The sequence below is a fragment of the Poecilia formosa genome, unplaced genomic scaffold (genome assembly GCF_000485575.1).
Source record: "Poecilia formosa unplaced genomic scaffold, Poecilia_formosa-5.1.2 Scaffold97, whole genome shotgun sequence".
NCBI lineage: Eukaryota > Metazoa > Chordata > Actinopteri > Cyprinodontiformes > Poeciliidae > Poecilia > Poecilia formosa.
In genome coordinates, this window is record NW_006800036.1 from 1,672,710 (window position 1) to 1,697,602 (window position 24,893).

Sequence of the window (24,893 nt, forward strand, 5' to 3'; positions counted from 1 at the left end):
TAATATGTAAACTTGTTTTTTTGTTGTTGTTATTTTTAAAAATAATAAAACTCTGTTTTGGAGCAAATACTTTTTCCATATAGTCCCCTTTGCTCATCAACAGTTACTGACTGCTCACTGCAGAAAACAATCATACCCAAAGTAGGTGTCAGCAGGACAGAGCTGCACAAAAAACAAAAAATCAAGATTCGTCAACAAAATCCGGCGCTTCTCTGGCTTTCAATGATTCATTTTCAGTTGTTTCATTCGCAATCAATGCGGTGAAGCAAATATATAGCTAAATTAACCCTTTCATGCATAGTGGTCAGTACAGAGGACAGCTACCTAAAAGTCATTCTTTTGTGCTTCTTGTGGATTTTTATGTTATAAATGCACAGAGACCACTGAAGTGGACACTAATGCATCATAAAATACACTATCAACTACTGCCATCAGCTGCAATGCAAGAAATTAGTTTTGTTAAATTCAATATGGCCGACAGACAAAAAAGCATGCCAACCGACCCGGTCCCTCCTTCTACTGTAGACGACTCTTGCAGGAAAAAAAAATATTGTGACACCAGATAACCCCTAAAGAACAATACTACTGATGTATTTTTTTCAAATGACAACTTTATATTTGGAGAAAATTAAAATTAATCACCTAAAAAAATGAAGGAAAAAAAAAAATTGTTATAACTTTTTTTAATGCCTTTAGAAAATCAAAAAAAAAAAAAAATGGGGAAAAAAATCCTGACACAAAGGCTCATAATTCATGCATGAAAGGGTTAAAACCGCATTAAGAAAAAAAATGAAGCTGTACTTACGCTCAGCTATCACCAGCGGAGGATAGAACAGGAAGTATCCCACCAGCTCTGCAGTCAGCTGGTTGAGGAGCCCACTGGATATTGTCCCATTAAGGAATGCATCCTGGTTTTTCACCACATACACCAGCGTAACCGAGGGCGAGCCAGACTCCTGAGACACGCTCTGGATCTGCGGACAAACACACTGGCTTGAATTAAATATGCCGCTCTCTGCTGCACATAAGAACGCTCAGAAAGATTTCAGATTTTTTTTTTGTTTCCATCAAAGACAAAATACAAGGCCACATTTATAATTTAAACCTTCAATACGAAAATATCTAGAGCTATCATGCCAAATGTGGAAGACGCGCATAAAGAATGCACAGCAGGCCTTCAATGAACAAGGTTTTATTCTCTCCATAATAAGACCTGTGTGGTTTCTCTGACATTCATGTAACAGAATCACAACGGCGAAGTGGACGACGATGCAAGATACAGAGAATTCCCATCACATTTCTCTGCGAGCGTTAATATTTCAGTGGATAAATAATGAATGGAGCCTATATCTCCGTTTGCTTGTTGAGACCTACTTTATGATTTTGATGGTGTTTGCATGTGCAGTGTATATTCTGCAAACAGATGAAGACTTTGGCAGAGAAATACGTATGATTTATGTATGAAAACTAGATTTTATTACAGTTTGCAGTTTCCAAAAATATAAACAACATTTCTCAGAAGCTACCCCCCCACCCAACCCCCCTTCAGTCAAGTGCAGAGTGTTACTATAACTGTCTTATTTTTGGTAATTTTTGCTTCAAGAAGCCATCTGGCCACAGTAGAAAAAGCTTGTGGCCAGAGCCGTTGAAGCAAAACCAAGAATAAGTATGCGAGCGACTGAGCTGGCTGGAAATCCACCTGGAGCTGTATTATAAATGTTAGTCTGATTAGCATGCTGCATGCAGACAGGACACATTTGGCTGTCTGCCTTATAAATAGTCTCGGTGCACTCGTCCCGTACCTCCACTGTGAGTCTGTTGTAGGTCTCCAACACTTTATCCTGAGCCTCTTCAAAGGCATTCTCAAGCCGCTGCTCCAGCATCTGGACGAAGCTGCACGAGTAGATGTTGTCTGCAGGTCCAACAAATCTTAACACTGCGAGCCAGGCAAGGAAGAGCAAAGCAGGGATTATTTATGCACCATCTGAGTAGTAAGAGAATAACAGGCTGCTTCAGATTAGGGGTAGATCTCACTCTGGTTGTATGAATGTATGAAGGAAGCTTGTCTTAATCTTGAGGCCACGTCTCTGTGTGACTGTGACTGACTTTTAAATAGAGCTGCACAGATTTGCAGTCGTCAACACCACATTAAATGTGGCCGTAATCCGAATATCTAAGAACCCTTTGTATGAAGAACTAGGTAGTTTTTTTTTTATTTTTTTTATGTATTTTAAGGGATATTCATGAACAATTTAAATGCAAATAATGGATTTGTCCAGTTGGTCAGTTTTGGAAGTTGACAAAATATTTAAGCTCACATTTACATTCACAAGCTCTCATTTAAGTGCTGTTTAGGAAATAACATCACAATTCTTTCTTTTTCTATTATTGTGAAGTAGTTCTTTAGTTGAGTCTTGAGTCTTTATTTGTAACAGCGGTGACAAAGTCTTGTCCTGACCAGTGGCATATTTTATTGCAGGAAGTGTGATGCATACCGCATATTAGCATGCTGCTGCATATGAAGCAGGGAATTGAAGCACAAGCAAGAATCAATCTCTCAGTTGTTCAGCTCATTAACCGTAGATACGTTTGCCAATTTACCCGCCGCAGTACAATTTGCATGAGATTACCAACTGGGTCAGCAGGGTTTGTGCCTGCAGAGCGATTCAGACCGAGACCAGCGAAGGATGTTGGGACTTTGAAGGAAGACTGCACCCATCAGCAACACACCGTTTGAATTTAGGTCAGAACGCGGCTCCCCCCTTGGCACCGCAGCCCTGTTTCGAGTTAATTCTCAAAACAAAGGATAATAAAGATGGAATGGAGCAAGAAAATAGAGGGCAACAGGTAACGTTCATAATCTGCTGATGGACTCAATATTGTTTACCCTGAGCTGCACCTCCCCGCTTCTGATGGAGAGCCGCTCGTTTTCTCTGGTTTCGGTTTAGATGGAGGCGATAATCCTCTTCGTTTCCATTGCTACTCAGGTTTATCGGTCGCATAGACGTCCCTCCAGAGAACTGCTTTCATTAATACCAACAACAGAGCCAAACATACAGATTCCAGATACAGCATGATGGATTGGGTATCTTATCCACAGTGCTTTTATTTTTAGGCCTAATCTCAGGCAGTGTTTGTTTTTTTGTTTTTTCTGTTGCTGAAGATGCATATGCCTTCTGTCTAATGTTATTTTTTCTCCTCCATTTTAACTTTGGATTCATGCTTTGTTTCAAATTTAATTATTTACATCATCCTACTGTCTCTAGCTCACTGCTTGCATTTGGGTAGGCCACAATCAATTTTCCTGCACAGCTATTTGGCACTTTCTACTCTAAACAGTTTTAAAAAAAGACATCATACTTTAGTCCACATTTGATCACAACCATGAACATCGGCATATTTTATATCATAGACCAACACAAAGTTGTTCATAACAGTGAGGCAGAAGGTAACCAGTCCACGTCTGTGTAATTTAATCTCCGTAAAAATGCAGCTGAACACCTCAGAGGAAAATTTCTTTATGTCAGTGATCAGATTTTCTCAGTTTCTACAGTGAGGGAGGCACCCATATGCACCAATTAATGCTGATTGCCACAACACACAGTCCATGGATTACAAGCTACAAAGACAAAAATAAGTGGAAATGCAACAAGTTTAGCTCAGATTAAAAGTAAAACTATTCTTTCTTATTAATTCGATCAAATCTGAAGCAACATTGATTTAAAATTATGGACTCATGTTGAGAAATACCATACTATTCTCAAAATATATATTCTGATATACAGTCTCTTAACTGTGCTGATTGTCTGACCTTGCTCACACAAAACTGTGTGTGTGTGTGTGTGTGTGTGTGTGTGTGTGTGTGTGTGTGTGTGTGTGTGTGTGTGTGTGTGCTGAAATGTGTTTTGAGACTTAAGAGCTGACTAAGTGATTGGACCAATTTGTTCTGCAATCACGGGGGTCTGTATGGGATTTAAGGTATCAAAGAGGAGTAAAGGAGAGTTAATCAGAATCTTTCTAATTTTGTCTCGGTTCTGTTCTTCCTGGAATCAATTTAATCCTCCACTCCTGCAGCTTTTTGTCTTTTTACAATCAAGTTTCCAGAACGAGAAGCTGGTTTTGCTGGATTTTAGGGTCACGTACTTTGATGTTCATCTTAGTTATTCTCACCTGTCTTGAGCTGTAGGTGAATGTGGGGAGAGCTGATCCAGGTCGCCACGGGAACCAGAACCGCCTTGACCAGCGGGGTGTGCTGCCTAATGTCAGACAGCAGTTTGTCAAAGCCATAAACGTTCAGAGCTTCGACAACCATGGAGGAAACGTAGACGGTTTTCCCGCTGGTCACGTAGTAACCCAGAGTCAGGTTGTGGGGGCTGCAGTCGTCTCGCTCCACCTGTGACGGAGACATGTTTTCAGGTTTACACTTTGCAGCATAAACTAACACTGAGGGTTTTAGAAAAAGCTAACTTTTAATACGCTATGTCACCTACTCACTTGCTAACAAATTATTGCTTTTACAAATGCAACAGTGCCACATTTTTAGCTAAAAAATTCCTAGAAAATGAAAGGAGCTGAAGCATTTTTTAACGGCTTACTGTTTCACTAAGGTATATACATTTGGGCAACGTGACATTTCCACATCAATGATTATATTAGATGCAGTAAGTGTGCATTTTCCTTCTCTCTGTTTCAGCTGTCATTGAAGTGTCCATTTTGAACTCAGGTTTGTGCTTCTGCCATTATAAAACTTCATTCATCTGTGGTGCTATGTTATTGGCCTGAAAAGTGCAAACCCCTGACACCTGAAATAAAACATCCAATAAATGTTGCAACCCTAGCCTGGTGCAATATTAATATTGCACCAGGTGGTACTACACTGAGGATTTGCAATATATTGAGCAGCACTAGCATAATCTTAACCTCTTCTCAAAATAGGACTGCCATTCATTGAAGGCAGTGCTGTGTTATTTTCCATAAATGAAGCAAATCACATAAGAAAAAAAGAAGCAACCAGAAGTCTACTCTTTCCTACTATCACAAATGCAAACAAAAAGTTATTTTCTTTGGTATTATTATTTTTGGCACATTTTTTATTTGCGAGAATACACATGATAGCAAAACCGACTAATTTAGCACAAATCGACAATACATCTATGCAACCATCTACATTAAACACAGAGTCATTTTATTAAACTGGTGTTTATTTCTCACATGTTCTACATGCAATAAACACTCTGTAAATTATTACAAGGAAAGATTCATGAAGAATGTATCTGAAAAAAAATGTTTTTGAAGCAACTAAGTGTTATAAATGCATCTTGTCTTTAATTCAGTGAATAATTATTTAAATAATTATATAACTGCTTATTACTGTATTACTTCTCCTTTAATCAGAGGGAATTAAGACTGCTTTTTAAGTAATGGGCACTTTAAGCGGATCCTGCGTTAAATAGATGATGAATAAATGGAAAAGCAGAATATTCCCACTCGACAAGTGAGCCAAGCTGAAGAGAAAACAGTGAGATTATCAAACTGCTTTTAAAATGTAATTTTATTTTAAGGCTGTTTGCACATCTTTACCAGAAGTTTACATAAATGTGGGTTAGAGAAAAACATGCTTGTTTTGTCTTGGAGATATTGTACTGCTATTTTATCCAAGGAATATGAGCAGTAAAACAAAAAAAAAAAGACAACTTTAGTGCTAACATCTGAAATTGTCATGTTCCGTGTTTCTGTGTGTTTATTTTTGAGTTTCTGTGTAGTCCTGTGAGTCTCTCTGTGTCTTCCCTGTTGATTGCTCCCAGCTGTATCCAGTTCCCTGATTACCTTCCCTGTGTATTTAACCCCACCTGTTGTCTTTGTCTGTGTCGGATCCTCGTCGTATGTATTGTGGTTTGTGTTTGCTCCGTCTAGTCCGTTTGACAGTTGCTACCGGTATTTAGCTGTGTGCTTGCCTCTCGCCGTGCTGCCTGTCTTGGACTGTTTTTGAGCTTATCTCTTCATTAAACCATCATCATCACCATAACCTGGGTCTCAGCGTCTCTCCTCACCACCAACACCTCACACCTTATGACAGAAATAGGCTCACAGAGCTGTCCTGTCAAACAAGGACAGCTTTAGATTTGAAGGCACAAGCGTCAGTGTATGAATATTTATAATTCTTGGTTCAGTTTAGCTCTGCATTAAGAACATATTTCAGCTGGATTCTTCAACAGTTAGACTTTTGGCCATATCCTGAAAAAAATAAAAAAGAAACACACACACACAGACAACAACTGTGGTGAGTCAAAGGCTGTATTTCTGGAACTTAACACCACCCACCTTCATGTACCCTCAACCTTCAACCACACTGAGTAGCTGAGGTTGTTGTTGTTATGGATTTTTTCCTCTCTCTCTCTCTTGCTCTCTCTCTCTTCTCTCTCTCTCTCTTGCTCTCTCTCTCTCTCTCTTGCTCTCTCTCTCTCTTCTCTCTCTCTCTTGCTCTCGCTCTCTCTATACAACCATCTTTTCCTCTCCTCTTTCTCTCCCTGAGCGTAAGCTGGCTTCTCCTGGCTGATCTTTTTATCTAAAACAGACATCCTCTCTGAATGAAACTGTATCCCAGCACCTCTCCTTATGCAGAGTCCAAGTAAAAGCTTCAGCCTCAGTTTTTTTTTTCCAAGCAACTCTTTAAATATTTTTTCAATTATGCTCAGTTACATATCCATAAAGCCACCTTTGGGTTTTGCATTTAATCAGAAAACACAAAAAAGTGCAGTTGGATCTTGCATTTGAAGTCTAAACTAAAATGTAATGAGCATAAAATTAAATATTGACTGTTTCTTTCAGATGTTTTATTTTTGTCTGTAGGGGGGGTGTTTGTGTTAATCTCCTTGTGTTTTTTTTTTACACCGGCAGCTCGAAGGGAACACAGTGAAGAAAAAACTGTGTTCTGATTCACCAAAAAACTGAATCAGTCAACCCTGACATATGATCCTATTTAACATTTTTTTATTGTGTCTAATGCTGCTGAGCTCTTGAGGCTTTCGACCTTTTTAGATTTGATCAAAAATGTGTTGATTTTTTTATTTCTATTTCTACCGTTTATGTTTTTTGAATTTTTGAAAAAAAAAAAATTTCAGTTCTTTTAATGTTACTATGCTTATTTATAAACTACATGAGTCCTTATGTAGTTTATAAATACTACATACTACTATTTACTCTCCACAATATTTTTTTCTTATTTGTCCATTTCATCCCTTTTTTTAATCTTGTTTACACTTTAGCATTTGTCAAGCTGTCCATGTCTATCAACCACAAAACTCAGGGAGCTAAATAATGTGTGCCTTTCATGCGAAATGATATTCTCAAACTTATACTTGGTTTCAGTAAAGGCAATGCATACGCATTGTGTATGCATTGCCCATGGTGTCAATGATACTTTAAATTAATGACATGATTGACATTAAAATCGGCTTTGCATGCTTTAATAGCATGAAATAGGAGAGAAATATTTAAAAGATCAGTAAAAATGACTTCATGTTTCCCTTCTTTATATCCATTCTATGTTACGTAATAAACCACTTGCTAATTAAATAGAAACCGCCAGTGCGAAAACTACAAATACTAGACGGCAACACTAAAATGTTAATACATTTTGAATTTCTAAACTCCACGTTAAAGCTGATTGCTTAACCTTTGTTTTGCATTTCTGAAGAGGACTGCTGAATTTAACAAAGGGAGCCAGAACTGACCTCCTTTGGTCCCTGCCAACAGCTGACAGCTGTAAAACTGCCCAGTTTGGTAAGTAATTATGGCTAACAACATTGTTCAATGATGCAACACATTAAGCATCGCTGCATGCTAATTTCATGCTGTTTAACAAACCCGAATCACGTAGGGGGCAGATTTTGCTCATCAACATTGCTACAGCATCCAGGCGCTTTAAGATCTGAACTGTTTCTATTTCCTGTTCGGTGTTTTTCGCCCTCGACAGATTAATTTTGACTATCAAACCGCAGTCTAGGTTTTCAGATGGAGAAGATGAGAGCTGAGGAATGTGTCTGTGTGTAGCAGGGGGTAGATGAAAGTGCCGTGGAGCTTAGAGATACTGAGTCACTCCCCGCGAAGGCTCACAAACAACTGGATAAAAATAGCAAAAGCAGGCGGATGAAGACGGAAGACGGACAGAAAGTGAGATGAAGAGAGGCAGGTGGACAGACAGAGGCGGACAGACGCAACGAGCCGACTAGTACAACAGGCAAGACGGACATGTTGGCAGAAAATCGATCTACTTGGACCGAGGGTGTAATCTCATCAGGAAGATGAAGGGGGAGAGCAATACGAGAGATGTAAATATTGAAATATACATGAAAGGAAAAAGCTGATAGTGATGGTTTGAGAGGGAGGGAAGAGAAGATGGAGATGGAGCCATGTGGTTGACACAGGATGAAAACAAGCATTATGTAAGAGTGGCAGTGGGATGTGGGAATAGTCTCCCTAAATGAACTCGATATCGCCTAATAAATCATATCCATTTGTCACCTCTCCCTATATTTATCTCCTGCACCATTCATGAGTCTTTCTCAGGTAAAAAAAAAAAAGAAAATCAACACCTACAACTTAAATATAGAAGACACCAGTACTCAGGACAGACACACCAGCGAAATGGCTTAAAATAAAACAGAGATTTTTTTTTTTTGGGGGCGGGGGGGTTATCTCAGTAGAATTAAATGGAAGCTATTTGACCAAGCACAGCAGCAGAGAAATGTCACAGGAGACAATAAAGAAAAAAAAACCTCATAAACGTAAAATTTGAAGTTATGCATAAAAGGCAAAAATAAGCCCATCTTTACGCTCCTTGAGTCATCAAATGCTGTCCAATCCCAGCAGCTGTTCCTCTTTGGATCTTCAGTTTATGTAAAAATAAAAAGCTTTTACAGGAGTTCTGGATCCTAGTAAAATGCTGTAGTGGCCATTTCACTGGGGCACTTGGACTACGCATTGCACTCAGAGCTTCCCAAGCTGATAGCGGAGAGCTGAAAAATGTATAAAAAGATGAAAAAAATATTTCTTTTATGACATAACTAGTTCGTTCTCCAGTCAATGAGGGCTCTAGAGAAGGCTTATGGCTGAGGTAAGATCAACACAGATGTTATTTCTCATCAAGTTTTATGCCTTCCAGTCATTTATTCTTAGAAGAATAATTAGCTGGTGAGAGATTTACATCTGCAGTTTGTGGGCAGGCATTTTGACTAGCCAATCATATTCTGATTTGTGGTCAGTGGCTGGTCTTTTATGGTAACAATTATCGTAGGGGATGTCACTTGCGAAAGCTTCATATTGATACATGTATGGATTTGGTTACGTATGTATGTTTTTTGTTTTTTTTTTGTACAGTTTGATGATGGAGGTATAACCTACCTTATTGAAAAATAACTATTTTTGACCAGTAAAGGAAACAATGAAATATAAAACAATCTCAAACTGATCACATTAAAAACTGTTTTACACTTTGGCTTTCCTGTGCTATTTATCTGAAATAGATATTACTGAAAAGTTATTTTCCTGTTCCCTCCAGTGATACCTGTTATTTAGATAATAATGTTTCCGCAACACTGCATGTGCTCGCTAGTTAACAACCTGTATTTCAAAGCCATTTGCAAAGTTTGCTAGCTTCTGCTATGCTTTTATTTGACATTTCGCTGAGTCACCCTAAGCTTCATAACACAGAGATATTTCCGTCCTCATGAAATATTCTCTTTTTAGTGTTTTGTTTAGCAGAAAAAAAAACTGCAGATTGTGTTTTCTGCACAATATGCTGTGCAAATTTTGGTTTGCAATTTTACAAAAGAGAAAATAAGTGAGTATTTTGCAGTTTTTATTGTACACTTAACAGCACTTTTGATTGATACTGCAAAGTCTCAATCAATCAGTGGGTTTGTTCTTAAACCCATTGATCATGTGGGTTTGTCACAGGATCATGACCTTTTGATTATCAGTGAAAAGCCGCTCGGCGTACACGAAGCCGCTGGAAACACTGACCTGCGCAGAGGCTTTGGAGTCGTTCAGGGCTCTCTGCAGAGCATGGCTCAGTCCTTTAGAAAGGTTCTGCTTTAGGATCAGGTCCAGGCGATTCCTACGCAGCTCCATAGACAACACTGTAAAGATTTAAAGAAAAAAGGATAAAGTAAAGAAGCTCAGTACATAATAAAGCTGGTTTGGATTTGCCTTGTTTTTTAGCAAGAGCATATCACCAACTGGATTATGACCACAACTGTTTTTCAACAAGCCGATTTTCTACACACAGTCCAGCCGAGTAATGGCTCTCCAAATCATCCCTAACCAGAAATACTTCACAATGGACCTCAAGGGGCTTAGTTCATGACTTCAGACTACAGTATTCTTGCGTCTGAATGACATAACAAACATGTATACAAATATGTTCCTCTGCCAATTGTTAGGTACTGAAAAGAAAATGGGTGAAAAAGCAGCTAAAGCCCAAAAATAAGCTTTGAAACATCTTCAGAAAGCTTTAACAGCTTTTCACCAGAATCACTTTTAGACATTTTGCTTGTATTCAAAATGTGAAGAAAATCACTGATAATTCAAGATTGCACTGCAGTGTAATTTAAGAACATGTAAACTATTTCAAAAACGAGATAATATTCATTGTAGATTCAAAGTCTCCTACCCGTTTTGACCCAGAACTTCTCCGTCACATTGCATGGCATTGGCATTTCCTCAGCGCTGGTGGTGGAGGGACTTTGTGTGGTTGTTGTCAGAAGTGGTGTAGTTTGAACTGGGATGAGCTTAGTGGTGGTGGGTGCTTCTGTTGTGGTGGTGGTAGTAGTAGTTGTTGAAGTGGTGGTGGTGGTGGTGGTAGTGGGAGCAGCAGTAGTAGTTGAGGCAGTGGTGGTTGTAGTGGGAGCTGGAGTGGTGGTGGTGGTTGAGGTGGTGGTTGTAGTAGTTGGGGGAACCGTGACTGTGGTGGTGGCGGTGGGGGCTGGCACGGTCGTAGAGGTCGTTGTTGGAGGTGTCGCGGTTGTTGCGACAAAGAGCCTCGTTTCCTCTGTGGGTGCAGCAGCTGTGACGTTCGATAGAGAAGCATCTGTGCTCCCAGGAGTCGCTGCCTCCTGTGTTGCCATCTCTGTGCTATTAACAGTAATGCTGGTCGTTGAGGGTGTTGTTGTGGTTACTGTTGTCAGCTGAAGGCTGCCGTCGGTCACAGTGTCCTGGCTGGTGTTATTTTGGGCCGTGGTGGATTCTGGTGGTGTTTCTGTTCTCTTCGTGGTAGAAAACGACACAGTTGAAGTGGTGGTTGTCGACAGGGTTGTCTTTATGGTCGTGGCTGCTGTGGTTGTGTTTTGTATGGGGATCCTGGGACGCACAGGCATGGTGGTATTCCACTGGTGGGTGGAGAAAGGGCTCGTTACATTGGGAGGAAGTGTGATATCATGGTCACCCACTGTGGACAGCAGAGATTCAGGTACAGTGGGAAGATCCCACGCTGGTAGGCCGCTCACTAATTCATCTGAAGGGAAAAAGAACATGGATAAGTCAAAAAAAAATATTAAAGCATTTCTAAATACAGTGTTTTGCTTCAGATATGTTCAGAAAACCCTGCTGAGTACGAAAGGCTTATTGATTTAAAATGTCCTGGTATTTTACATACTTCATGGACTCTAACAAAGCTTCCAAGGAGAGAAGAGAAGTAAGTCCATAGCATTACAGATGCACAGATGTTCCACCATACTCTGAAGTGGTCACCAGGTGACCACTTATTCATCCATTGTTTCATTCCTGATTCACCTGTAGAGTTTGCTGAAGAAAAGCAGAAAAGCTAGAACAAAGACACCTGTGAAAAGGTTGTCACCAATACGTGACCTTAAATTATCTTTATCATGGACAAAGAATCCTAATCAAGATTTTCCTTCTTCTTTTTTAGACATTCCTGAAAAATGCCTTTTTTTTTTGTCTTTCCCTCAATAGGACCTGAACCTTTGAGGAAAAGGAGAAAAACAGGTTACTTTTAATTTCACGGGCCTCTGTCTCTACTTTCCAGCTTACGTACTTTCCCTTTAAATGTGTACCTATCTAACAATTTCCAAGTCTGTACTTATTTCTTGTATTTCCTCATTGCTGAACAACTATGCAGTGACACAAACCTATCAAACCTCAGTTGTCACTTGTATTTGATTTAAGTAACGTAAAATATATTTTTTTAAAGTTGGTAGTTTTTAATTCCCTACAGAATATTGAATATTAACATGTCAACCTGAAAGACACTTTTACACTTGGATTGTGACTGCAAATGCACGAGGCAGGCTACCTTTCATTTTCAAAAACACCTCCAGATTCAATCGTATCCCCCCCACAATGTCGTCCCAGCAGGGGGCCCAAGCAATCTGGTTTGTGAAATCATTTGAAATGCTTGGAGACACACTACTTTTCTCCTGCACATTCTTCAGAAAGCTAAATATTTGTGTAATAATTACCTTATTATTGAGGCGAAAACAGACACAGGAAACAGAGAGGGATGGAGACTACAAAATGGGACAGATGATGATGATGATGATGATGATGATGATGATGATGATGGTGGTGGCGATAAGTCTAAGATGATAAAATGATATACATGATGGTGACACTGATGAAATGTTAGAGGTGACGATTTACTGACAATAAAGCTGAAAAAAACACTGAGTTAAATTCAGGTCAGTTAATTCAATTAAAATTAATTGTTAATATTAATCTATTGAGATTAAATCACTGTTAAAAATTACAATTGGTCATGCAGAAATGATGGATGTCTGCGGGACTCGTTGCTGAAGCATTCAGCAGCGTGACCTCCATGTGCTTCCCAGAGAAGCTGCTGAGGCGACTGAAGCATAAACTGAATCATGTCAACTGAACTGCAATTATTCTCAGACACGTCTTCTTCAGTTTGCTAAATCCTGATAATTACTATAGAAAAAGGCTTGGTTAATGATTCATTCTGTTACAAAACACTAAAAAAAACAGCAGCGTGTCATTGGGGTTTTATTTGACAAACCAACACTGACATGTTTTCCGATAAATATCTAAATCTGTAAATTTTATCACATTATTAGATGATGGATTAAGCGGTGTTACGTGAATTTTCTACAGCTTATGATATTGTTTATCCCTGCTGTGCTCTGTCACTAATGTTCTCCAATAAAGCTGTGAGGCTTTCACTGACGAGCTAAATTCAAATTCAGTTTGCATACAAGGAACGCAGCCATTTTAAATTAAATGTCTGTAATAAATGCTAATTAAGGGCTTCAGATTAAAGAGGCTGAATACTAATAATTTTTTTAAGACTTAGTTGTTAAAAAAATACTTTAAACCATTTATCCTTTTCCACTTCACAATTACTGTATACCCTACTTTCAGTTGGTTGGTCATAAAATCCCAATAAAGGATTGTGCCTCTGCTTTGCTAAATTGTGAAAATTCAACTTAAAACTTTTTCCAGATAACTGAAAAAATATTACCCACCCAAACTATAGTTGGTTGAAGAGTTGTTGTTTCCAGTAACCACAGACAAATTGGTCGATGGTGGAGTCTGACTCGGTTTTTTACTGGATGGAGAGGAGGGAGGAGAGGATGCTTTTGTTGTGGAGGAAGATAAGGCCTTGGATGAAGAAGAGCTTTTAGACCAAGCCGCTTTAGACAGCAGCCCTAAAGGTTTTCTGACTGCTGGAGTCTGCAGCTCTGTCGTCTCAGTCAGCATGCTGAGAACCGATGAAAGGGCCGCCTGCTCCCTTTGGACCTCTCCGCTTGTCCTCAGCTTCTCCTGCACAAGCATGGGAGCCGGATCTTCGGGCACGCTTGGCAGCGCTTCCTCCTCTGCGTCGTCAACCGGCCTCCATCCCGCTTCAGCCCACGCTCGAGTTTCCGTCATAATCCCGGCCTCGGCGAAGACTTTTCCATGTGCTCCCGCGCGCACTCCTTCCTGCGTTTCTGTCCAAATTGCGGTTTTGGCCTCGGCAAACACTTTTCCCTCAGGCCAACGTCTGAGTTCAGCATCAGGACCTGCTCCAGGAGCAACATCTTTAACCCCATCCCTGTTTCTAAATCCAGGAGTCAGGATCGGGGGCACTGTGGGGTCCAGAGGTATGTCACTGTTCTTCATCGACACATAATGGCCTTCCTCAGCTGCGAGAGAGAGAGAGAGAGAGAGAGAGAAAGAGAGAGAAGGAAGGAAATTCATGTTAAATTGTGGCAGTTTGAGTCATCTGTCAGAAAGGAGACAAAGTGACTCACTTCAGCACACACATCTGGAAACCTTGAATCATTACTCCTCATAAGGTCATTCCTACTGTCCAACTGTCAGTGGATTTAAACTTGCTCTGCTTGCACACGGACTCTTGAGGAAAATACATACACACATACCCCTGCCTCAGACATGCAGATCCAAAAGGATTAAAACTGTGACTGCTGGAAAAATAGTAATACTGTCAAAAAATAGGTCACTTATGTTTTAGAGGATAAAGCATGAGGAATTAATTTTCATGTTCCAGGATCCATAAATTAGGACACAAATGCACCCTAATCAGCCGTGATTTCACAGAGATACTAATCATATCCCTTAGGTTAGCCACACAGGCTTGTGAGTTTATTGTTTCCAGAGCAAACACAAAAAGCACGGCCCTCGGCTCGGATCGACAACAAATGAGGACGGAACTTGTTCTTGAAGCAAAATGGAGGTTTTGGCTATTTGTGGGCCACAGACGTCATTTTTCATTTTGTAAATACTGAAAGACACATGAAAGTGGAGCAGGAAAGAGAATTCATCCTGTCAATGAATTTAACAACGTACACATGATGAATTTTGAAAATGTGACTTGACTGAATGAGACAATAAAACCCATCTAACGCATTCAGTCTCAATCGTACCCTGAGTTGGTGGGACTGAAACATGACAGAATGCAAAGCTGACCTTACTCAAAGTTTATTAATTGTCTCATTTGGACTGAAAATCTTCTTAAAGCTTCAACAGGAAATTCCAATACAAATAATACAGTTTTTTTTTTACATATTTGTTAAAACTGTCCACTGTGGCTTGACAATAGGAGGCAGATAATCTGGGAAAAAATTCAAGCTTCTCTGCTTTCTTCCTGTGGTTTTACTGCCATCGGTAGAAATTCACCGCTCCAAATATCAAGATTGATACATGATTTTCAAAACATTGTATAAAAAAAAAACAAAAAAACGTATAATCCATCTTTTCTGTGAAGGTATTACAGGATTGTTTGGGAACAATAGTGAACAAAGAGCAACATGAAGACCAAGAAACACAGCAGACAAGTCAGATAAAAAGCAGTAACAAGTTTAAAACCGGGCTAGGTATAAAACAGTATTTCAAGCTTTGGACATCCTAGAGAGAACAGTGCAATCAATTATCTCTCCGACACCAAGACCAGTACACAGACGGGTTGGGCCAGCAGAACATTAATCAGAGAAGTAGCCTAGTGGGAGAATATGACTAACTATTAGGTATGCATATCACACAGCTGACCTTTCCGTAAGATTGGCAAAACGAAATCCATAAAAAAATCCTATTTGCAGTTTGCCACAAGCCATGTGGAGGGCATGGCAAACCTGTGAAAGGAGGTACTCTGCCCACATGAGACCAAGCTTGATGTCCAAAGACGGTAGATGTGAAAAGAGCAAAACAAACTACATGCCAAAATCCCTATAAAACCTTTTAAAGTTTGTTGCAATGTGACTCAATGTGGAAAAAGTCCAGGGAGTATGGAAACTTTTGCAAGGCACCATAGAATCTGTATTTAAAATTTCAACACCTCATTTCCTTTTGTAAATGTGTCAATGCGCGCCAGTGTGTCGCACACATTTCCCACACTCCCCGAGTCTCTGCAGAGGATCGGTTAATTAAAAGGAAGTGAATCTGAGCTTGAGAGACTTTGCAGAACGAGCTTTGTGCCTTGCTGCTGCACATCCTCTGGAAACTTGCTATAAAAACATTTTAAACATCACGGCATTAATTATCATCACTGAGCAATATGTCCCTCGCTACACCATGTCATATTATAAATGCTATTAGAAGAGGAGACTAATCCACCGACTGTTTGCGGTCGGGCTTCTTTGGGCTCAGAGCAGTGTTTTAGTCACTTCTAGGGAGTAGGAACAGACGAAGTTAGAAATGACAGGGGCAACAAGCTCAGGGCAATACGGGGTAAGTAACATGCCAGCTAAATTTAACCTAAAAGTCATCCTCCTGCTAATACAGATTCATCAGATATGCTTTTTCTTTAATAATTTAATATGAAAAAAGGCACAAAAAGTAAAAATTTGGGGGAAAGAAAACAAAACTGTTCTGCATTTCTTAATATTATGTATTTGTTCAGACTACAAATACCAGTAGTCTGAACTTAGCACAATATTTAGCCATGATATACTGCTCAAAAAAATAAAGGGAACATTTCACTTTAATTTTGTGTGTGGCTCCAAATCCAGGAAAACATTGGTTAATAAATTTGATTTCCATTGATGATTTTTGTGTGATTTTGTTGTCAGCACATTCAACTTTGTACAGAACAAAGTATTCAATGAGAATATTTCATTCATTCAGATCTAGGTTGTGTTATTTGAGTGTTCCCTTTATTTTTTTGAGCAGTGTAGTTGACTGTATTTCTCTGTGCTGAAGGGGGAATGATCATGTGACTCAAGGTTGTCAGCCAGACAAGAAACATGGCTCTAACAGAATGCTAGTGTTGCTTTGTGTCTGCTCAAGGGAACGACTTTTCAGGTTCAAACAGATAATCAGTAATAATAATGTCTTCCATTGTCTCTATGACATTAGTGATATTCCGTCTTGGTCATGACAGCAACTCCTTCAATAGCCAACAGTCTGTTTCCAATGGGAATAGTCAATTAAAGATGAGGATAAAGCAGTGACGAATGGATAAATGGTGAAGATAATTGAAGGAATCGATGGAATGAAGGACTGTACTGTAGGGAGGATTGTTGGGATTGTTTGCTCAACCAAAAGCCACCTGCTCTGGCTGAGAGCAGCATATGCGACTCCACTTTCAGACCTCCGAGGAAGCACTAGGAAGGAGGAAGCTCTACTGAGATGAAATATGGACAGGATGGATGGATTGTGGAGGAGAAAGGGTGGATTAAAGGTGGACAAATCTGGATCTGAAGTGCATTAGCTTTTTGGACAAAACATGAAGGCTATATTTTGCCTATTTCCATGTGAGAACATTCGGCTTACACCAGATTATGAGAATCACGGCACAGAAATTATGCACAAAGCACTGCAGGCCATTTACAACGCTTTTAAGCTGGAGTCATATTATGCCTTGACCAAGGCGTCTTGCCAGCTGGATGCGACGATGCCCCGCTGTATCTCTGCAGCTGCCAACACAAACCTGTAAAGCCTTTTACATCTCAGTGCAAGCCATCTGAATATTCATATATTTGTCTTTTTTCGGGTACAGTTATTATTGCGCTGGTGAATGTTTAATGTCGGAGTGCGTGAACTTGTGCAATTTCCTTGCGTCTTTTTCAGTTTGAGCCAAACAGAGCTGGTCCGAGTAAACCGCTACAACAGCGAGCAGAGGAGGTCAAGTGCCAAACACACAGGAAGTGTGAAGGTAGAGCTGAGCCAAAACGGTCGGGGCTGTGAAGCTCTGAGAGAAAAAGTGAGGAGGGGGAGTGTGGTTGGTTCAATCTGCCAGATAGCCATCTGGTGTGGGCAGGTTTTCATTTCAATAATTAGTATTCCACACAGCAGACAAAAATAATCTATATCTTAATCACAGAGCCGTGCCAGTTGAGATGCATCTACAACTACGCCAGCTTTTCTGGTATGATTTATGACAACAACCTTCAGTACAGAGGGTGTCACATAATTCATGCATAAAACCGTGGATTCAACACTTTAGTCAAAACAAAAATAGAGAAATGAAGCACAGGAAGCAATAGCACCTTTTTGCAGCGGTTGCAGCTATTTTCTTTTCTGTATCTTATTTCAAGGATGCATGAGTAGTAATTTGGTGGGGGGGAAAATAAGAAAAAAAAAAGGCATTTCAAAGTAAGGAGATTGAAAGTTTCTTTCAAACATGGCTTTTTGTAACAATGAATCTTGAGAATCGGGGATCTAAGCTACGAACTAAAATAGATTTTAAACTAAAATGTGTCTAACAGTTCAACTGTTTGTTTAACTCTTGCAGCTCAGAATCATTAATGTTTTTAGTTTGCTCTCTCTCAAAACATTTAACATTTTGAAGACTTGAGAGTCAGACTACATGCACATGGGTATGAAATGGTCTGTTTACTGGTATGATACTTGAAGAATGTTTAAAAGTCTGGCAATAAAAATTTACTTCCACATCATTGCAAACAATACTTGTTACCCTTAATCATATGACTTACCCAATCCTAAGCTAAATTCACACCCTTTATGTCAAGACACGCGTGCTACAAAAATCTGGTTGCATCATGAGCAACACACATCACTTACACATACAGAGTGCTAAAACATTGTTGTCTAGATAAAATGGCTTTAAAACAAATACAAAAATGACCACATTTCCAACCTCTATTAAAAGATTTGCGAAGATACTCAGGATTTTATGTGAATAAATCAGTTAAGTGTGTTTTACATTTTTCCACAGTATTTCAAGCTACACACAGTTTAGCTAGAGTAGCAGTCCTGATGGCAGGTTGGAGCACTGAAACATGCCATGGTATGAGAATCAGTGGGTGAAATGTCCTTTGGCAGATTATTTTGTTAGGCCGTCCAACAGGATGGACAATAATAACATTTTCCTGGAACTATTCAAGGCCATCCATCCATCTGTGGAGGCAGAAAACAAAAAGCATAATTTTACTACCAGAAAGAAGCACTAGAAAGTTTAAAGAGCCACTTTAAAAATGCTAGGTGTGATACAAAGCTTGCTTGCTTTCTAAACAAAGCAGCCTTGCAAAAAAAAAAAAAACACAAGAGGTTTATCAGTTTCTAAAAAGGCAGCCAGAAAAAGTTTGAGAAGTGTAACAGCCTCATTAATACTCACAAGAGTTGCCAAAGTGTAAGAAAACTGCCTGGCAACAACAAAACCTAGCCAAAGTGTTAAACGAGTGCTAAGAAAATCTCACACAAACAGAGCAGACAATCTAACACTACACTATGTTAGCTTACAGTTACATAAAATACAAATTTTACAATGAGACTGGTTTATTTTTGTACACCTAACAATCAGTCACTGTCAGCTTCAATTACAGCGAACGAAGAAGAAAGCAGCAATTGGACTTAAGACTTACAAAAGAAGTGATAGAGTTTTAAAATAAGGACGAAGAAGAAGACAATATAAGATGTTAAATGCACAAAGCAGAAAGGATGGACACACAGAAAGATTAAAGCAGCTCTTCTCACCAAAAGAGTTGGTTCTTAAAAGGCAGGTTTCCAGGTCTAGAATCAGCGCTTTTGGTGGAGCAAACAGAAAACTTCTGCCTGCTTTAATTCCATTAAAAGGCACAGATCATATGGTAATAACCTCTAATCATAAACAGTGCAAAAGAGTTAAAATACAACTCATATGCAGGTTGCATAATCAATCAATCAAATTTTATTTGTATAGCACATTTCAGCAGCAAGGCATTTCAAAGTGCTTCACATAATTAAAATAAAAACAGCATGTGACATTGAAAAAAACAGTGAGAAAGAGAAAGACATTTTGAAAAAGATTAAAAAAGATAAAAACATTAAAACCCGCACCCCTTTTAGGAGTTCAGTTAAATATCATTTAACTGTCGCTTAAACGATATTAGGTGCTATTAGGATTAGTCTTACTCATTACTTCTAAAAATGTTTTAGCTGCCATTGTTACATTCTTAAAGGGTTGAATAGATACAGAAAAATTTTGTATCAATTCAACCCTTTAAGAATGTAACGAGAGCTAAAACATTTTTATGCAATGCATGAGTTGGGACATCACACCAAAATTATAATTTAGTATGTCTTAAATCTTTGGTTGCTTTTTTGTGGCATGTAATAAAGGCCACACAAATGCCAAATTAGGCAAATCATACACAGAGAAATGTACATTAAATAACTTTTGATAATTGGGGAAATTAGTCGTTTTGATTCATCAAAAATGGATGTGGGAAATCTGAATGGGGAAAAGAAAAATCATAGACCTCAAAAAGCCCAAAAAAGACTGAAAATATAAACTCCCACGATCCAAAAGTGTGCTTTTGATGTGTCGGGCAGGAGTGATGTTTACGGTGTTCCAATATGTGGGTGTGTGTGTCTGCGTGCATGTGTGTGAGTGTGATATTTTAGCACAAAAGTCGCAAAATGCCAAGCTGAAATGTCATCTCTCACAGCTGTTTAAGTCCAACATTTTGGCTGTTCAACTAAAATCATACTCACTCCGGATAGAAGTGGCACAACGTCAAACTGTTTTTTTGTTGTTGCTGTAGTTGTCGGGCGGTTTGCGCCAAAAAGCAGGGACAAGTTGTCTTTAAACACAAATTCAAAGACAACTCGCTCCCTTTCAACCTCCCAACTTCCACAACCCAAGAGCTTTTTAAAAACATGTCTTTGCTAAATATCCTTTAAAAACAAAGAAGGTGAGAGAAATAAAGATGTTTTGCTGTAATCCTCATATATGAGAATTAAAGAAAACACCCAACACATAAAGCAGCTTAACTCCTGACAAATCCAAAGTCAATCATTAAAGAAAAGGCAGCAACACCAAGACGGGACCTATTTGAGGCAACACAAATCAGCTGCTCTGTTCAGCTTGACAACAAGGCTGCCTCCGATGCTGGGTTTCCACAGCAACCGCAGGGATGCCGTCACCGGGGTAACCATTACCGCAGATAGGGAAAGGAAACAGAGCGTTCTGAACTTAAATCATGTCTGCCCTGCCTGTCGGATATCACCTTGAGATGGTGCAGGGAGCTGTAGCGTTTGTTATGATGTTATCAGACCAAACATAATATTAATTTCAAGCGACAACTTTCGACTTTGTGAGCGAGCAGAGCACAAAATTAATCTGTGTCACTTAATAAAACATGGAGGAAAGCGGAGCAACGGTGAATTAGTGGACTGCTGATAAAGTGAATCATCGGGGAGCGTGTCCTATTGTTATTTATTTGACAAGGGACAGCTGAGCGCTGACTTCCACATGATCACAATCAGCCTCCAACACTTTACACACGTCTGGTTAAAAGCCGTCTATACGCTCAGCTGCTGTCTCTATTTAAACAGCTTATGATAGGTTGGAAAAGTGGACGTGATTTTAAATGAGTGCTTGACATGTGCTGGGAGCAGCACTATTGAGATAAATGATAAATGGAGTCATAAATTGTGTATTGATCTTTCTAAAAAAAAAAAAAAAAATCACAAAGGAATAACATGGATTCGTCGGTTCCATGAACACAACAAAGAGCGGCAACGTGTCTGCCTTTATTTGATCTCCAGTTAACATTTATTTAGTGGAGACGGGTCACGGAGAGATACACTCTGACTGAAACTGAGACTAATAAAATAAGCTGTATATTACAATTAGACTTCAAGCAGTGGGACCTTCTGTTTGATGTGGATGCCTGTGGGCTGAGAAGGCTCCAACCACCACTGAGTGTGCTACAGTCAGATACATAACTCTCCATGCAATATACATCAAACCACAAAAGAACTGATGCTACATAAAGCAAGATGAATGAGGTTAGTTTTGCCATTTTTCCACTGCTGACATTTTATTACACCCGGCCTGGCATAAAAAAATAAAATCTAACAAATCAATGTTCACAAATTAATTATGCATCAGTCTTTTGTAGGGATGCACCAATAAGTCACCAAAGACAAAAAGAAATGTGCTGCAGGTTCTTTGACAGAGATAGTAGTTTTGAATCCAGAATTATGCCCATTTATGCATCACAGCGCATGTACTTCATCTGAATTTTGTTCAGTTTGAAAAATATCCATCCAAGTGCAGGTTGTCAAATGCATTTTTAGTCAAAGAGACGACGGGGTTTTCGTATAACTAAAACAAAGATCTGCTATGCAATCAATTGGTTCTAAAGCTGAAATCATGATAATTTAAAAGCATATCCAAACAAAATAAGTAAAATCCTCCAAAACAAACTCGTGTAGCTATGCATCTTTTAAATCAGTCATTAAAGTGGACTAAAGATACTGAAACAAAGTTAACATTGGTCTCTGACAATAAAAGCAGAAGTGTAACAAACTTCTAATTGTTGGTGAAACGCAGACGTTATGATGAAATCTTACACCTGTGTTGACTATAAGCACGTATGTGTGTAACATGAGTTAATGTTGAATTTCAGAAACATTCCAACAGGAAGTCCTTTTATTTCAAGGAACCTTTACTGCCTTTTAAATCTAACACCTGTGTTCAGTTTCATATACAATTAAGCAGAGTATATAAGGTTTAGAGGAATTTGTTCTCCTTTAATGAAAGTATTTATAAGGTTATTAGCAATACGTGTGTTAAAATTTCAGGATTATCCTACTGAAACAAAAAGATTGATTTATTCCAGTGACAAAACTTGTATTCATTGACAGGCTCTTTGTCTTTTCACATACCGGTTACACCAAGTTTTGCATATGAAACATTTAAATCCTGTAACTGATTGATCGTTGATGACAACTGATCAAATACACAATGCATCATCAATCAAATGCTCAAATATAATCAAATATTTGAGAGTCAAAAGACTTTAATTAAGAGACCAATATCAATCAGTGTTTTTGTTATATATGTGTCTCCAACATTAGGCTGCAGCTAGTAGGTGAAATGTAAAAACGTGCACTATTAAAGCTGTACCTGTGTTGAGAAAGGCTTATTCTAATACAAATCATATCTCCTGTGAGTTTCTCCTACTTCAGGTCGAGCCAGGCTATTGGAGGTCAGTATAAATACAGGTATACAAAAGCTATAGCAGATTACTATTGCAAAACAGTCAAGAAATGTCAAAAATTTGGCAGCAAAGTCATATTAATATTTCCTCGTAGGCGTTGCGAGAATGCCAGGTGACTAACAGGACGAAAAGTAGTTCAGGGCAGTCAGCTGGGATATCCACAATTATTTGCTAGTTGTGGCTGCCTGGCAGACTGCCTCCATGTTGCTTTGCTTCTCATCAGGCATCTGGCATTGTCTTAAAACATTTAGGCAGCCTGGCTGCTACTCACTCCTACTGCCTGGCCTCCTGTGAGGTTTTAATATGTTGCTCTGCTCCTCGCAAAAACCTGTGAACTGTAAATGTGAACAGAAGATTGGAACGGTGTGTCTGTATCACAGGGTTTAGAGTTAAAGGACGAGAACGCTGCTGTTGTTCTGGCCACAGTTTATGAAGACGAATCTTCAGCTGCAATCTATTAGTCTATGTTAATGTAATGTAAATACACAAATTAACCAACATGTCTTTTCTTGTCTTTTGTGATCACTGCATGAAGAGTGAATAACTTAGTTCATGTGATTATGATTATTGGTTTGATTTGCTTTCTCTTCTATCTTAAAATCAGGATAGTAATAAAAGTCGAATAGTAACAAACAAAGCTAGACGAGAACTAATCTCTATCTTCCGACCATAGAAACCATTAGGCAGCGTCTACACAGCGATTGGTCTTTTAGACGTCCTGGAAAATGAATGTTTACTATCCTACCATAACAAACGTAAACATGTAAAGTCCGATGAACTCTGAGACTTTAGCTGATACTATGATCAGCTGCAACAAATACCGATGTTATTAGAAACAAACATCCCAGATGGTTTTGATAAAAATCAAACTATATCTGTGTGGAAATGCTCCTAATGCAGACCGTTAAGTAAGGTAGAGGTTCTATGAGGCTGTGGGCCTGATTTTTTACTAAAACCCCTCAGAAGTATATTGTTTCAGAAACTCTAAAGTACCAGAACATTCTGGATACAAATTTGCTTGGCTGTGAAGAGTTCTACATTCACAACACATATAACTAGTAGTTATGTTAGTCACAAACATAAACTAATCTTGTATAATTTACAATTAAAATCCTCTCATACTCAAATTGCACTCCTTATGTTCCACTTTTGCTATGGTCTCTTTAGAGAACTGTAAAACATTATGAACCACAGAGAATAAAATGAATTATTTTATGTCAGTTTAAAACAGTTTGAGACAAAGACAAGTTTCAAGTCCTGTTCAATGTTGAGCTGTAAGTTTGGTTCACAGTAAGCCAGTGTAAAAATCACTGAGACTGAAAGAGACACCAAGAACAGTCTGAAGTGGTTTTGTGGAAAATGTTCATATTTTATGACACAGCTGCTTTCTTCATAACACTCGACAAAGGGAAGCTTCCACCAGCTCCAAATTTCAAATAGGAAACAGAAGAAAACCATATTTAATACATCATTGTCTGTATTTTTTGGTTTCTGGACACTTTGGACAGAAGGGTTTAAATAATTTTTTGCAACCGTTTCAGCCATCATGCAATTATGTAGGCTTACACAGGAAACATAAGAGGATGAAAGGCTAATAGCAGAGTTTGAAATATGACCAAAAAAAAAAAAAACTTAGAAATTAGTTATTCTATTGGTAATTCTGATTATTAATAAAAAATTGGATAAGAAATTGGCCCATTCTGCAGCTTTTTAAATTTATCTCTTAAATGTATTTTTATGCATGATTTTAAATACATTAAAAATACAAATAAACCAATAATTAAATTCCTTTGAAAAAAAAACAACCTAGCATTGCCTGAAATGTAATGGCGTTCCTTTAGTCTGTGCCTGATCATTTTTTGTAACGAAGGATGAATCTGCAACTAAAGAGATACACTTCTAATATTAACACATACAAAGCTCATCTCTTTCTGTTTACAGTATTTAATGTACAGTGTAGTCTGTTCATTC

The 24,893-nt window shown here is 38.7% G+C and overlaps 1 protein-coding gene across 2 annotated transcripts in view; it reads right to left on the bottom strand.

Moving 5' to 3' along the window:
* The window catches only part of kiaa1549la (KIAA1549-like a), an 84,476-nt gene that overhangs the window by 42,114 nt on the left and 17,469 nt on the right, over window positions 1-24,893 (bottom strand). For both annotated transcript variants that reach the window (XM_007558586.2, XM_007558585.2), the window contains exons 2-7: window positions 13,500-14,159; window positions 10,673-11,512; window positions 10,024-10,139; window positions 4,171-4,393; window positions 1,803-1,936; window positions 806-974 (exon numbers count right to left, since the gene is read on the bottom strand). In XM_007558586.2, the coding sequence (XP_007558648.1) occupies window positions 806-974; window positions 1,803-1,936; window positions 4,171-4,393; window positions 10,024-10,139; window positions 10,673-11,512; window positions 13,500-14,159 (2,142 nt within the window). The remainder of the gene's footprint in view (window positions 1-805; window positions 975-1,802; window positions 1,937-4,170; window positions 4,394-10,023; window positions 10,140-10,672; window positions 11,513-13,499; window positions 14,160-24,893) is intronic.